This window comes from Zalophus californianus, chromosome 10, assembly GCF_009762305.2.
Source record: "Zalophus californianus isolate mZalCal1 chromosome 10, mZalCal1.pri.v2, whole genome shotgun sequence".
Lineage (NCBI taxonomy): Eukaryota > Metazoa > Chordata > Mammalia > Carnivora > Otariidae > Zalophus > Zalophus californianus.
In genome coordinates this window covers 88264472-88280539 of record NC_045604.1, presented here as the reverse complement: position 1 = coordinate 88280539, position 16068 = coordinate 88264472, and the positions used below count along the sequence as shown (strand labels likewise).

The 16068-nt window shown below is 36.2% G+C and overlaps 1 protein-coding gene across 1 annotated transcript in view; it reads right to left on the bottom strand.

Annotated features, from left to right (window-relative positions):
* The window catches only part of LOC113932779 (ATP-binding cassette sub-family A member 3-like), a 192146-nt gene that overhangs the window by 119195 nt on the left and 56883 nt on the right, over positions 1-16068 (bottom strand). Inside the window, exons 7-9 of the mRNA XM_027612191.2 lie at positions 15451-15567; positions 14989-15106; positions 9573-9746 (exon numbers count right to left, since the gene is read on the bottom strand). Coding sequence (XP_027467992.2) covers positions 9573-9746; positions 14989-15106; positions 15451-15567 — 409 coding nt within the window. The remainder of the gene's footprint in view (positions 1-9572; positions 9747-14988; positions 15107-15450; positions 15568-16068) is intronic.

Here is a 16068-nt window from a genome sequence, read left to right as displayed (position 1 = left end):
CATTCATCAATATAAAAATAAGGTTTGGCTTCTAGTTTCTGGTCTGGTGTGTAAGGAGCTCAGAAGTCACCACTCCATCCTAACAAGAAATAAAAAGGTAAACTGGAAAATCACCCATTCTTCTTAGATCTGTCAGAGATGTGAGGTCACAGGGCAAACCACTGCCCCCACAATTGGAGAGACAGACAGGCAGGCACAGAGAATTTAATGAAACAGAAACCACGAGCAGAAACTTCCAAGGGAACCAGAACTGGAGTAGGAAAACCTGAACTATGATGAATTGTCAAGGCCCAGGGTAGACAAGTCTGAGGGTTAAAAACTCTAGGGGATCAAGTCATTGAGGAATCCCCAAGCTTTTGTGAGTTTTACCTTCAGGAGCCCTGCCAGTTCTTCACAGTGAATATCAGAGAGAAGTCCCCTCATACTACTAGGAGGGAGAAGGAAAAAGCCATTTTGAAATGTGCCTGTGCATTCCGTTCCTAATCAGGCATTCCTTCATGAGAGACTATTTTACCAGACCCTAACTTACCTAGGGGAAGCGAAATACCTAACTCTAGCCCCCTCTAGCCACCCTGTCCCATCTAAGCAGGGCAAAAAACTGAGAAGCACTGATGGGAGCCCAAGGGTACAAGCTTATCAAGTGACTGAGGCTTAGTCATAGGACTACGCACCTTACCTCTCCATCACTAAAGGCCTAATTACTGTGGTTCCATTTACCCAATACCTCATATCCACCTTTTTTTTTTAAAGATTTTATTTATTTGTTTGTTTAATTTTATTTGAGAGAGAAAGAAAGAAAGAAAGAACACAAGTGGGAAGGGCAGAGGGAGAGGGAGAGAGAGAATCCCAAGCAGACTCCCTGCCAAGCACGGAGCCTGACAGGGAGCTCAATCTCAGGACCCCAAGATCATGACCGGAGCTGAAATCAAGAGTTGGACACTTAAATGAGCCACCCAGGTGCCCCTCATACCCATCTGTTGACAAAAAGTCACAAGGCATACTGAAGGGCAAAGAACACAGTTTGAAGAGAGTGAACAAGCATCCGAATTAGACTTTGATAAGACAAAGATGTGAGGATTATCAGACCAGGAATTTTAAAAAACTGTGATTAACATGGTAAGTTCTTTAATGGAAGAAGTATACACCATGCAGAGAGATGGAAATTCTAAGAAAGAATAAAAGAGAAATGCCAGAGTCCTTGGTGTGTCAGCGACAATGATGGACAGGAAGGTGGGAGAGAGATGTCTGAGAAGCCACAGCTAACTACAGCCTATGGAGTAACAGGGGAAAGTTCCAGTCACAGCATTGAGAAGTGACCAGCTGAATGAGAAGCTGCAGACCTCTAAACAGAGCCTATACAGACCTCCAAGTACGGGTATGGGAGTCAGATGACAAAGAAAGAAAGCACTGGCCATATTCATCCAACTTGGATCAAGTACACCCAAACTAAAGAGACTTCCAATTCTTGCTCCACAAACCTTTCAATGGCAGCAGCTTTAAATGAACATGAAGACAGGGAACCAGAGGACATGCTTCCTGAAGCTGTGAAAATATTAGAAGGCATACACCAACATCAGAAGGACCTAACTCCTTCAACAGAGGAAAGCAGGGTTTTCTGACAACCAGCTACGGTACTGAAATATAAAATCTCTTCTTGAAAAGGTCCATGACCAAGACAATTAAAATCAGGGTGTGAGGTGGATACAAAGTGAAAAAGGAACAGTTTCCTGTGTATAAGACTATCTTTGGAGCCGCTTTTCTTTGTAAAGGTTGAGTGCTACGCAAATACATGAATTTGAAATTAGAGATAATGTATGTTTTATGTACAGATTTCAAGACATTTGCTAATTTTATAGTTTTACACGATTCATTTACAAAGGTTACATATAATGAAGAAATCAGAAATGGTACCTTTTTAAGAACTGCTTTTTTTGTTAGACATAAATAAGAGCTGAGTGGGAAGCAAAAAGTTGCTGTTTAAACTGCAAGTAGGGAGGCCTGGGTGACTCAGGCGGTTAAGCATCTGCCTTTACCTCAGGTCATGATCCCAGAGTCCCGGGATCGAGTCCCACATCGGGCTCCCTACTCAGCAGGGAGTCTGCTTTTCCCTCTGCCTGCCGCTCTCCCTTCTTGTGCTCATGCTCTCTCTCTGACAAAATCTTTTTAAAAAAATAAACTGCAAGCAATTACTCCCTAACTTAACTCCCTCATTATCTAAACTGTCTGGCTCCCAGGAACTGCCTTATACAGAAAGAGTATTGTACTGAAAGGAAAACGTTACTGGGCTATTTAGATAATGTTAAAAGTAAATTTAGATAATATTAAAACACAGCTCTTTTTTCCTTATGAGCATTTGTTTTGCTTCAAGTCATCATAAACTAGGTATTGCCTTGTTATCAGTGGCTACAGATGCTTCTTTAAAAATATTTTTAAAAAATTTATGTAGACTATTGAGTATTTCAAAGAGCCCACTTCATCTTGATGGGTCATGTCTACCTTCATTAGTCTCCAAAGAATAACCATTTGCTGCCAAATTAAATCAGTATTTTGAATGTGCTTTTCTCAGTTTTTATTATTAGCTGGTAATGCTACTTCCTTGAGGCAAATCATAAGGAAATTGTTTCTCTTAAAATACAAACTACCACCCAAACTTTTAGTGTACATATTGCTTAACATTTGACTGATTTTAACTTTTAAAAGATATAAATATGAAAAAAATTACATTGTATGAAAATAGAAAATAAGAAAATGCACTTTTTATAACTTTGTCAAAGCACTTAAGTTACTAACTTGCAAAATCCAATTTGAATTGAATTGAATACAGGATTTCTTATTAATACTATACTATCTGTATAGATCAAAATGTATACAGTAGGGGCGCCTGGGTGGCTCAGTTGTTAAGTGTCTGCCTTCGGCTCAGGTCATGATCCCAGGGTCCTGGGATCGAGCCCCGCATCAGGTTCCCTGCTCCGCGGGAAGCCTGCTTCTCCCTCTCCCACTCCCCCTGCTTGTGTTCCCTCTTTCGCTGTGTCTCTCTCTGTCAAATAAATAAATAAAATATTTTAAAAAAATGTATACACTAAGCAATGGCCTCTCAAAACACTTTAGATACAAAAAACAGAAGATAAGTAACATCTATAAACACTTTATGGAATCTCTGACCATATATACTTTGTTAGATCTGTGTGTTATAGGGTAGTTTGGGTTTTTCTGGGGGTGTTTTTGTGGGTTCTTTTAAAATTTTGTATTGTATATGAACTCCTTTTGAATTTGGCGGTTAAACATATAGTGAAAGACAAAACATACTATATAGTGATTTCCCTGAAAACCCCTTTCATGTTAATTTTGGAGGCAGCTTTTAAACTATTTTGTTGGTGGTTGCTATTTACTCTTTTACTAGGCAATGACACCAGAGAAGCAGCCTCTGTATTTTCTTACACTATGTACACTTGCATTTAGAATGAGCCCCAAGGGAAATAATGGAAATGTATATAGAACTATTAGTTCCTACTTACATGGTTTAATTATATCAAGATATATGAATTGCACTCTAAGTTTAATGTAGACAAACTTTCCATTTTAGTCCATTTTACTGTTTATGTTAAAATAACCTCCCTTTCCTACAGATTCTTTTCTTGACCTAGATGCACTGTTAATGGGATTATAAACTGGTACAGCCACTATAGAAAACAGTATGGAGGTTCCTCAAAAATTTAAAACATATGATCCAGCAACCCCTCTCCTAGGTATATATCCAAAAGAAATGAAAACAGAAAAAAAAAAGAGAAATGCAAGCAGGATCTTGAAAAGATAGCTGTACCCCCAAATTCACTGCACCGTTATTCAAACAGCTGAGGTATGAAAACAACCTAAGTATCCATCAACAGATGAATGGATAAGGAAAATACCCATTCCGTTATCCAAGAAACTATGTGATATAATACACAGTTGACCCACGAACAACATGGGTTTGAACTGTGGGTCCAATTATACATGATTTTTTTTCCCAATAAATATATGTACAGGGGCACCTGGGTGGCCCAGTCAGTTAAGTGTCTGACTCTTGGTTTAGGCTGATGTCATGATCTCAAGGTTGTGAGATTGAGCCCCATGTTAGGCTCTGAACTCAGCGCAGAGTCTGATTGAGAGATTCTCTCTCTCCCTCTTCTTCTGCCCCCTCCTCCGGTGCATGCTCTCTCTCTCTCACTCTCTCTCAGATAAATAATTAAATTAATAAAAATAAAATCTTAAAAAATATATATGTACAATACTGTAAATGTATTTTGTCTTCCTTATGATTTTCTTGATAACATTTTCTTTTTTGAGCTTATTTTTATATAGTATATAATACATATAACATACAAAATATGAATTAAGCAACTGTTTATGTTATTGGTAAGACTTCCAGCCAACACTAGACTATACTAAGTTTTTAGGGAGTCAAAAGTTATATACAGATTTTCAACTATATGGGCAGTCAGTGCCCTAACCCCCATATTGTTCAAGGGTCAACTGTGTGTGTATACACACACACACACACACACACACACACACACAATACTGGAATATTATTTGACCATAAAAAAGAAGGAAATCCTGATATTTGCAACAACATGGATGAATCTGGAAGACACTATGCTAAGTGAAACTAGCCAGACACAGAAAGACAAATAATGTATGATCTCACTTATATATTTTATCTAAAAAGCTCATGGAACCAGAGAGTAAAAGAATGATTTCCAGGGACTGTGGGTTGGGAAAAATTGGGAGATGTTAGTCAACGGGTATAAGCTTTCAGTTATTAGATGAATAAATTCTGTGGATCTGATGTACAACATGGTAATTACAGTTAATAATAATTTGTTGTATACTTGAAATTTCCTAAGAAATTGACCTTAAATGTTGTCACCACACAAACACACACACAAATAGTATCTAAAGTAATGGATGTGTTAACTTGATTGTGATCACCATTTCACAGTATATATGTTGTATATTAAATTATCTTGTATCACTGCACACCTTTAAAAAAAATCACACTGCAAAACCTAAATATATACATTTTTTATGAGCCATACCTCAATAAAGCTGGGAAAAAAGAAGGAAAATAAAGTTACATGTTCATTTCAATTGATGCAGAAAGAGTAGTTGACAATATCAATACTCTTTCATAATAATAACAAAACATTTAAAAATGGAAAGAGAAAGCACTTTCTTAATTGGATAAAGGTCACCTATGAAAAACCCACAACTAAAATAATAATCAAAGGTAAAAGACAGAAAGCTTTCTTCAGAAGACCAGGAACAAAATAAACATGTTCACTTTCCCACTTCTATTCAACACTGTACATATGTAAAGTTATATCCATAGAAATTAAGCAAGATAAAGAGATAAGGCAAATTAGGTAGGAAGAACTAAAACTATTCTTACTCACAGATGATATAATCATGTATAGAAAATCTTAAAGACTCTGCCAAAAAGAATGTTAAAGCTAATAAAAGAATTCAGCAAAGTTGCAGGATACAAGGTCAACGTACAATAATCAGTAGTACATCTACTAGTAATGAACAACTAAAAAGGATTTTAAGATAATTCCATTTACAACAGCATCAACAGAATGAAATGCTTATGAATAAATTTAAACAAGAGCTGCAAGACTTGTATGCTATTACAAAATATCACTGAAAGAAATTAAAGAAGACTTAAATAAGTGGGAAAACTTCCTGTGTTCATAAATTAGAAGTCTGTATTATTAAGATGGCAATAGTACCCAAAGCAATCTATAGATTCAAGACAACACTTATTAACATCTCAACAGCCCTTTGAGAAATGAAAAAGCTGAACCATAAATTTTTTTAAGATTTATTTATTATTTATTTATTATTTATTTTTGAAAGAGAGTAGAAAGAGAAAGCATGAGCAGGGAGAGGGGCAGAGGGAGAGGGAGAGAAAAATCACAAGCAGACTCCACGCTGAGCATGCAGCCAGACAGGGGACTCAATCTTATGACCCTGAAATCATGACCTCAGCCCAAATCACAAGTCAGACGCTTAACCAATGGAGCCACCCAGGTGCCCCTGAACTATAATTATATATGCAACTTCAAAGGATACATGTACCTCTATGTTTATGGCAGAATTATTCACAATAGCCAGATTATGGAAAGAGCCCAAGTGTCCACCAATTGATGAATGGAAAAAGAAGATGTGGTATATATATATACAATGGAATATTACTGTCATAGAAAATAATGAAATCTTGCCATTTGCAATGATGTGAATGGAGATAGAGTATTATGCTAAGCAAAATCAGTCAGTCAGAGAAAGACAAATACCACATGATTTCACTATGTGGAATTTAAGAAACAGAACAACAAGTATAGAGAAAAAGAGAGAGAGAGGCAAACCAAGAAACTGACTTTTAACTATAAAGAACAAACTGATGGTTATCAGAGGGGAGGTAGGTGGGAGGGATGGGTTAAACAGGTGATGGGGATTAAGGAGGGCACTTGCTTTGATGAGCACCAGCTGTTGTATGCAAGTGTTGAATTAGTATATTGTACACCTGAAACTATTATACTGTATGTTAACTAACTAGAATTTAAAAAAAAACTTTTTTAAATAAAATAAAAAGTTAAAATCCAATTGTTAAAAAATTTATACGGAACTTCAAGAGAACCAGAATAGCCAAAAGAATCTTAATAAAAGAAGAACTAAGCTGAAAGACACACTTTCTGATTTCAGTACTACCAAGCTACAGTAATCAAACTGGTACTGGTGAAAGACAGACATATAGATCAAAGTAACACAACTGTGAGTAATGGCTACTAGCTTTTGGTAAGGACTCCAAGATAATTACATTAGATTAAAAAAGACTAATTTCGGGGCACCTGGGTGGCTCAGTCATTAAGCCATGATAACATACCACTTCTGCCTTCTGTCTTCGGCTCAGGTCATGATCCCAGGGTCCTGGGATCGAGCGCCGCATTAGGCTCCCTGCTCTGCGGGAAGCCTACTTCTCCCTCTCCCACTCCCCCTGCTTGTATTCCCTCTCTCACTGTGTATCTCTCTGTCAAATAAATAAATAAAATCTTTAAGAAAAAACAAGACAAAACAAAAAAAGACTAATTTCTACAAGCGATGTTGAGATAACTGGATATGCACATGCAAACAAATAAAGTTGGACTCTTCCCATACAATACATACAAGTATTAACTTTTTAAAATGGATCAAAAACCTAAATAGCCACAAATACTTTTTTAAAAAAACTCTTAGAAAAAACATGGAGGCAAATATTCATGACTTTGGATTTGGCAAATATATGACACCAAAACACAAGCAATAAAATAATAAATTGGATGTGATAAAAATTTAAAACTTTTGTACATAAAAGGGAACTATCAAGAGAGTTAAAAACACAACCTACAGAATAGAAGAGAATATCATATAATAAAGGGCTTGTATCTAGAATATATAAAGAACTCTTACTACTTAACAACACAAGACAAACAACCCAATTTAAAAATAGGCAAAGGACTTGCAGAGATATTTCTTCAAAGAAGTTGTACAAATGTCCAACAAGCACATGAAAAGATGCTTAATATCATTAGTCATTAGAGAAATACAAACCAAAGCCATGATAACATACCACTTCATACCCACCAGGATGAGAATATTAAAAAAAAAGAGAAAGAGAAAATACAACCTCAAATGAAGAGAAACATAAATTATTTAAAAAAAACAGAACATATAATAAAATTTAAAAAATAAGGGGCGCCTGGGTGGCTCAGTCGTTAAGCGTCTGCCTTTGGCTCAGGTCATGATCCCAGCGTCCTGGGATCAAGCCCCGCCTTGGGCTCCCTGCTCGGCGGGAGGCCTGCTTCTACCTCTCCCACTCCCCCTGCTTGTGTTCCTCTCTTGCTCTCTCTCTGTCAAATAAATAAAATCTTTAAAAAAATTTTTTAAATAAATAAATATCGAAACCGTTAAAAAAAATAAAATATTCCCTTAAAAAAAAAAAAACAGAACAGACACATGTTATATAGCAAAGGTGAGGGGGTTTTCGTATGTAATTAGGATCCCTAATCAGTTGACTATTTCCAATATACAGAACTGAACTACTGATACAGGTAACAGCGTGGGTGAAGAACAAATGTCTTAGGCTAAGTGGAAGAAGCCAGTGTCAAAACTGTATAATTCCATTTGCATGGATTCGGTTTAAGGCAAAACTGCCAAGAGGAACAGATCAATGATTGCTAGGTGTTAGGGGCTGAAGGGAAAGGGCAACATAAGGGAATTTTTTTGTTAGGAAGAAACAGTTCTGTTTTCTGATTGCTGTGGAGGTTAAATTAATATACACATGTGTTGGGACTCACAGGATTGTACACCCCCAAAAAGGGTAATTTTATTGAATGTAAAGTTTAATAATATTTTAAAAGGCCCAGAAAAAAAGATAATAAAGGAATATGAAGAACAACTTTATGTTCAGAATTTTGGCCACTAAAATATAATAGAAAAATTCTATACAAGATATAAGATACTAAAGCTTATTCAAGGAAAATGGATAATCTGAATATTTCTACAACTATTGAAGAATTAAATTTGTAATCAAAACCCTACTCCAGGCCACTTATGGTAATTTACCCTTATGCCACATAATCCAATAACATAAAACTACAAATGTATAATTCATTTCAGGTTTATTTCAATTGAAAAATACTATAAAGCTCCTAAATGCTCATAGATAGGTTGAATGAACTTTGCCACACCCATACAATGTATCTGTAAAAACTAATGAAGATATATCTGTAAGCTCATAGGGCATTATTTCTTTTTTTTTTTTAAGATTTTATTTATTTATCTGACAGAGAGAGATAGCGAGAGCAGGAACACAAGCAGCAGGAGTGGGAGAGGGAGACGCAGGCTTCCCACCGAGGAGGGAGTCCGATGTGGGACTCGATCCCAGGACCCCGGGATCATGACCTGAGCCGAAGGCAGACGCCTAACGACTGAGCCACCCAGGCGCCCCATAGGGAATTATTTCTAAAATATAGTGTTAAAATATGGATATTAGCTGGGTGTCTCAACCTTGACACTACTGACATTTGAACCTAGATACTTCTGTTTCAGGGAATGTCCTATATTTTCTAAGATATTTAGTAGCATCTCTGGCTTCTACACACTAGATATCAGTAGTGGTCTTCCACTAGACATGATAATCAAAAACCAAAAATATCTCTAGGCATTGCCAATATCCCCTACATGGCAAAACTGCCCCCCAAGAGGAGCCCACCAATATAGACATGTAAATAGATACATACATAATTTGCATATATATATTCATGTACACAGGTATACATATACACTGTGTATATATATATATATACTATATATAGTACAGAGGTATCACTTTTATGATAAAAAAATACTACAATCCAGAAAAAAATATTTAAGAAACACTACAATCATCTCTCACCCACTGTTCCACCCACTCCATTGGCAACCCCAGATCATATGCCTTTTCTTCCTCAGAATCAAATCATCAAAGTCAATTTTTCAAAGGAAAGACTCACGCTTCATTTCCATCTTGCTTATAAAATCAACCCCCAAAGCTACTGCAACATTCGAAAAGACACAGAAAGCCAGCTTCTCGGTGAGGGTCATCTGTGTATACATGGTGCTCACGAATACGTATGGAAAGAAGGTGACAAAATAGAGGAAACCTCCAACAGAAACAGCCAAAGTAGCTGAAAAGTAAGAAGGAAAATACAGAGTTAGTTCAAAACTACAAAAGCTTGATGTAGAAATATCCTCATCTTATTACAAAAGAGCTCTAAAATGTAGACCCTACAAAGAAGGGAAACTGTCTTGGTCACCACCATATCACGAGCATCTAGAACAGTGCTGAACATAGACAGGTGCTCAATAAATATTTTTGCTTAAATGAATGAATAAATGGTACAGAGAACAAACTTTTCTGGAATTGATCCTCCTTCTAATGCTATGATTGTGGATATTTACTCATCTAAAAAAGGATTTGCCCTTATGTTTATGAAAACTTCCTTTTTCATTTTTATTCATGACTACTCAGCCTAGCAATCTCTAGATTACACCACCACTAATCACATCATATGAATGCACCTACACGGTTTACATTTATTTTGGAATTTTGGAAGATGAAAACTGAAAAAGTTGACAACAATATGTTTCCAGTCTTATTTATGATACTTTGAACACCTATTTATAAATAATACTTTATAAAACAGTACATTAAAAAGACAGAGAAAAAAGTCAGTGTGACAGAGAAGCCTCTGGATTAGGATGCTATGCATCATGAGGATTGCATTATTTCAGACCCACTCTTTTAATGACAGAAAAATCTAGACAAATTATTTTTTAAGTATATTTATTTATTTGTATGTTAGAGTATTACTTTTTAGGTATGTTAAGTGACAGAGAGCTACCAGGCAAGGACAATATATAGGGTCAAAATCAAGGTAAGAAGAGAACTCAAGAGAGGTTAAGTCTAAAATTTGGTGCTAATTTTCACCTTGAAGCATTTGTAAAACCTAAACTATGGCTTAGAATCTGAGGGACTGAGCAGAGTTTTTGACAGTGTCAAAGGCGTACAGAAATTAAGACATGCTAAAGAAAAGATGTCATAATTAATACCTCGAAGTTTTACTTAGGGCCCTGAAAGGCTACATCTAATGCACAGGTGTACCAGAAACAGATCATTTTCAATCATCTCAAATCCTTATTGGATTATTATCAAACCCCTCATCTAGGAGTGCTAGAGCCCCACACCTAAATGACTGATGGATTTAAAAGTAAATCCTCTACGCAGGAAAAAAAGTTATCCAAAGACTCAAATAATTTCTATAATTTTTATATGCAATGTTTTACATTAAATAAATTACTAGGAATACCAGGTGTTATAGGTTGAATTGTGTCCACCACCCCAATATTCACATGTTGAAGCCCTAACCTCCAGTACCTCAGAATGTGCTGTATTTAGAGACAGGGCCTTTTTTTTTTTTTTTTAAAGGATGATTAGGTTAATATGAGGTCAGGTCATCCTCTGGGACAGTGCTGTGTGAGTGTTAAAAACACTCCCCAAGATTCCATTCCTCTTTATGGCTAAGTAATATTCCTGTGTGTGTGTGTGTGTGTGTGTGTGTGTGTGTGTGTGTACCACATCTTCTTTATCCATTCATCAGTAAATGGACATTTGGGCTGTTTCCATAACTTGGCTATTGTAGAATAATGCTGCTATAAACATCAGGGTACATATATCCTTTTGAATTAATATTTTTGTATTCTTTGGGTAAATACCTAGTAGTGCAATTACTGGGACATAGGGTAGTTCTTTTTTAACTTTCTGAGGAACTTCCAAGCTACAGAGTATTATGCTAAATGAAGTATGTCAGTCAGAGGAAGTCAAATACTGTATGATTTCACTCATTTGTGGACTTAAGAAACAAAACAAATGAGGGACACCTGGGTGGCTCAGTGGTTGAGCATCCAACTCTACCTGCCCAGGGTGGAGTCTACTTAAACAAACACACAAACAAACAAAACAAATGAGCTAAGGGGAAAAAGAGAGAGAGAGAGGCAAACCAAGAAACAGACTAACTAGAGAGAGCAAACTGATGGTTACCATAAGGGAGGTTGGGGCGGGGAGGAGTTAAATAGGTGATGGGGATTAGGGAGTACACTTGTTGTGATGAGCACTGTGTATTGTATGGAAATGTTGATCACTATATTGTACACCTGAAACTAACAGAACACTGTATACTAACTATACTGGAATTTTAAATTCAATTAAATTATATAAGGCCAGGATGTGGTGAAACAGGAACCCTTATCCACTGCTGGTGGGGATAAATATAAAATTTATAATCACACTGGAAAAAATTGGGGAAGTTCTTTAAAAGTTAAATATAGATTTATCTTCATAATCCAACAATCCCATTTCCAGGAGAAGCAAAAACATATGTCCACATAAAGACTTGTATGTAAATAGCCATAGCAGTGTTATTCATAATGGCCAAAAATACTGTGAACAATATAAATGTCCTTTAACCCTGGGATGGATAAACAAAATGTTGTATGTCCATATAAGGAAATATTATTCAGCAATTAACAGAAAGGAAATACTGATACATGCTAAAACATGAATGGATTTCAAAATCATTATGTTAAGTAAAAGAAACTAGACTAGATATTTTAGAAGAAGAAAAGACTTCATACTTTATCCATATACACCAAATGTCTAGATAAGCCAAATTTATGTAGAGAGAAAGCAGATAAGTTGTTGCCTTGTACCAGAGAGATAAGAATGAGGACTGACTGAAAATTAGCTTAAAGGAAATTTTAGGAGTGATGGAAAATTTCTAAAATGATATTTGGTGATGGCTGCATAACTTGAAAAATTTACTAGTGGGTGAATTTTATGGTATATATATTATACTTTTATAAAGCTGTAAAAATATGTGGTCAAAAGATATAAACAGGCATTTTATAAAGAAAAACACACATGGTTCTTATTAACCTAAAAATATGATCAGCATCAATAATTACCAGGAAATTACAAATAAAAGTACTATGAGATACCTTTCACACCTCAAAATTTGATACAAATTTTAAAAGTCTGAAACAATAGAGATACTTATCTACTGCTAGGAGGAATTTGAAATTGTACCACTTTGGAAACAGTTTGACATGACCTAGTAAGGTAACATGCTCACATATCCTACCTGAGTAAGAAATTCCACTCCTAATTATGTGTCCCAGAAAAAATCTTGTACATCTCTACCAGCTGATATACAAGAATGTTCACATCAACATTATTCCTAACAATAACTAACCAGAAACAACCCAAATACCTATCATGTGTAAAACTGTTAACTGTACAAGAGAACACTATATGGCAGTAAAAATGAAATCACAACCATATAGATAACACCATGTTGCATCCAAATCATATGGTGTAATTTCATTAATAAAACGAAGCAATACATTAGCTAGTGATAGATATATAAGTGAAAAAGCTGTAAAAAAAAAAAAAGTCAATCAGAATAGTGGTTATTATCAGAAAGGAGCACCCAAAGTATTCCTTAGATCCTAGCAATTTCTGTTTTCCAATGTGGTATGTTGACTACTTGGGTGAGCACCTGGGTGTTCATTTTATTATTATGTACACCGTATATACACTCTTGCATTTGTTATCTATTTCATGCCGTTAAAACTTAAAGGACTTATAATTTAAAAAAAGATATGGAAAAGCATCAGTAGAAAAATAATAGAATGATACCACTTCATATATAGATCATTCCCTACAGAATACCTGTAGTTTTATTTAGTCAAAAAGACAACTAAAACAGGAATCACAAAAAAACAAACAACCAAAAAACTTCAGATATGTAAGTAGATGGCAAAAGGGATAAAGAAGCACGTCCATAGGGGAGCCTGGGTGGCTCAGTCGTTAAGGGGCTGCCTTGGGCTCAGGTCATGTTCCCAGGGTCCTGGGATCGAGCCCCGCATCGGGGTCCCTGGTCAGCGGGAGGCCTGCTTCTACCTCTCCCATTCCCCTTGCTTGTGTTTCCACTCTCGCTGTGTCTCTGTCAAATAAAATCTTAAAAAAAAAAAAAAGAAGCACTTCCATAACTTCCAAAATATAAAATTTTATATAACTCACTAATCTTCTGCTATTAAAACTTGGAATTGTTATCTGCTGATTGCATTCACTGATGTCCTTCTCACATAAACCACAATCTTAATACCTTGGTGAATTTAAGCAAAGCAAGAATTTGCTGTTCCTTCTGTGTGGCACCTTGGTTTCTCATTCACCTGCACAGCAAGAGAGGCTCTTTGAGATTTTACCTTTATTTGAGGTGTCCTCTTAAATAGTCCACCTTTGGCAGGTTCTCCAGACTTACCTTAGCTCCCTGAATTGCTGTCGGAAGAAAACACCAAAATCTCTGGTGCTCAACAGAAAATCCCAACACAAAAGCTATCTTTGGCTTTCAATCACCTCCCACCTAATTTTGGACTTTGTGTCACCTCGGCAATGTTTATAAACAGAAGGAATGTTTTTAAATATTTAATCAGTATCATAGTTGTTTTGGCCAATGAGTTGCTCCTTGGCATTTGTACACTTTACCCTGCTCTTCGGCAAATCACCTTCAGCCTGACTTTGACAGAATGATTCTCTGCACTCATAGTTTTACTAGACTTCATGATAGATGGTAGGTATGACTCTCTGCTTTGTACGAACCAACCAACTGGTAGCAGTGTTATTGCTGAAAACAATAAAAATACCTATGAAATGTAAATTTTACCATAAAGCAATTTGTTTTATAGTACTTGTACCTTAAATGACCAAGAGAAGGTAATACTCTAATTACTCAGCATATGTGAAAGATATAAAAGTGTAATGGTGAATATTTGTTGTCTGAAAAAGAAGATATACTTATTTTTTTAAAATAAATTATAACAGAAAATGACCACTGGAGAAGTAATTGTACAAATTCCCTAACTTAGCCTAGTCTGAATTTATCCAGTCACATATTCCTCTCATATGTGAGAACACAAAGGGTAGGAAGTCGATTCTCATGTGATTTTTGCATATTCAACATGGTTCCAGGCATGTGATGAGTGAGTCAAAGACTTTAAAGAGCAAGTGAGTGAATGAATGAATATTTCCATATGACCCTATTTTAGTTGACACCTTATTGTCACATGTGACCTTATGTCGGTTTTTATCCTCTTTTTACGGACATCCTCTGCTGTATTGGTTTCCTGATCTTTGCCCTTCTTCTCAAATCATTTTATGTGCATATGATATCTGTTTTTCTTGTTAAAATGTAATAAGCAGAGGCTGGATATGAGGTGGCAGTTGAAGTTTAGAACGAGCTCCCAAATGAAATCCTCTTTAAAGTCAACAGAAATGCTGAGAATCTGTCAAGGGAGGAGTCTTAGACTCACCTGTATCGAAGAATGTGGAAATCAGAAAGCCGAAGGATATAGAGGCGATGACAAAGCACAGGAAAAACACAAAGATGAGAGATGGGTCACTGTACCGGAGGACTACATCAGGTACGATCTAACAAAACAACCAGGATGCCAGTTTAGTCCTAGTAGGAGGTGTCGTAGATAAACAAGGGAGGCCAAAGAAAATACCCTTACCAGTCAAGTAGCCCTAGTGAAACGGATCACTGCTCAGAGAGATGCAGAGTTAGCTAAAAAACTCTTTTCTTGTGGAAGGGCTGCCCATCTAGGTCTAGGGTTTTGTGTGCTGATAGCTGAGCACCTTCTGAATTCCCTAGGGGACTCAATGAAAAATGTACATATTCTTTTGCAACCTAAAACCCACTCAGTCCATCCCCACAGTTATTTTATCCCTCTCAAAATGTAGATGCAGTGTGCTGCATTCAAATACATACTTGCCTTGACAAATAAAATCACGCACAGTAAACAGACAATAATTAAAAACATCAGAAAGAATGAGACAAAATTGGAAGCCCAGAGCATAGCATTACTGAGTCCTATCATGAGCTGGTACTCCTGTAGGAGAGGAAACACAAAACAAATGTCATGAAAAACAATTCATAGTTTTCAAAATGCATTCATAAATATTATCTGACTTATTTCCCATAAAAACTTACATAGGTTAAGTATTATCTTTCTCATTTTACAGAGAAATCAAGTCTCAGAATAGTCAAGTGACCTGATCAAAACCATCAACCTAATGAGTGGCAGAGCAACGATGCCAACTCAGAATTTCGAGTCCAGATCTTCTCCCTGATAACTTACCAGTTGCAGTTCTAAGACAAGAAATAATTAAAAATTTAAAACACAAAAAATAAGACCACCTTTCTTTTTATTACGTTCTACCTCCAGGAAGTATTAAAGGAAGGTATATAAGCTTTAATTCCCTTATAGTTTAAAGCAGGGACAGGCAAACTATAGCCTATGGGCTAAATCCAGGCTGCCTCATACTTTTATAAATAAAGCTTTATTGGCACACAGCCATGTTCACTCATTTCTGTACTGTGGCTGCATTCA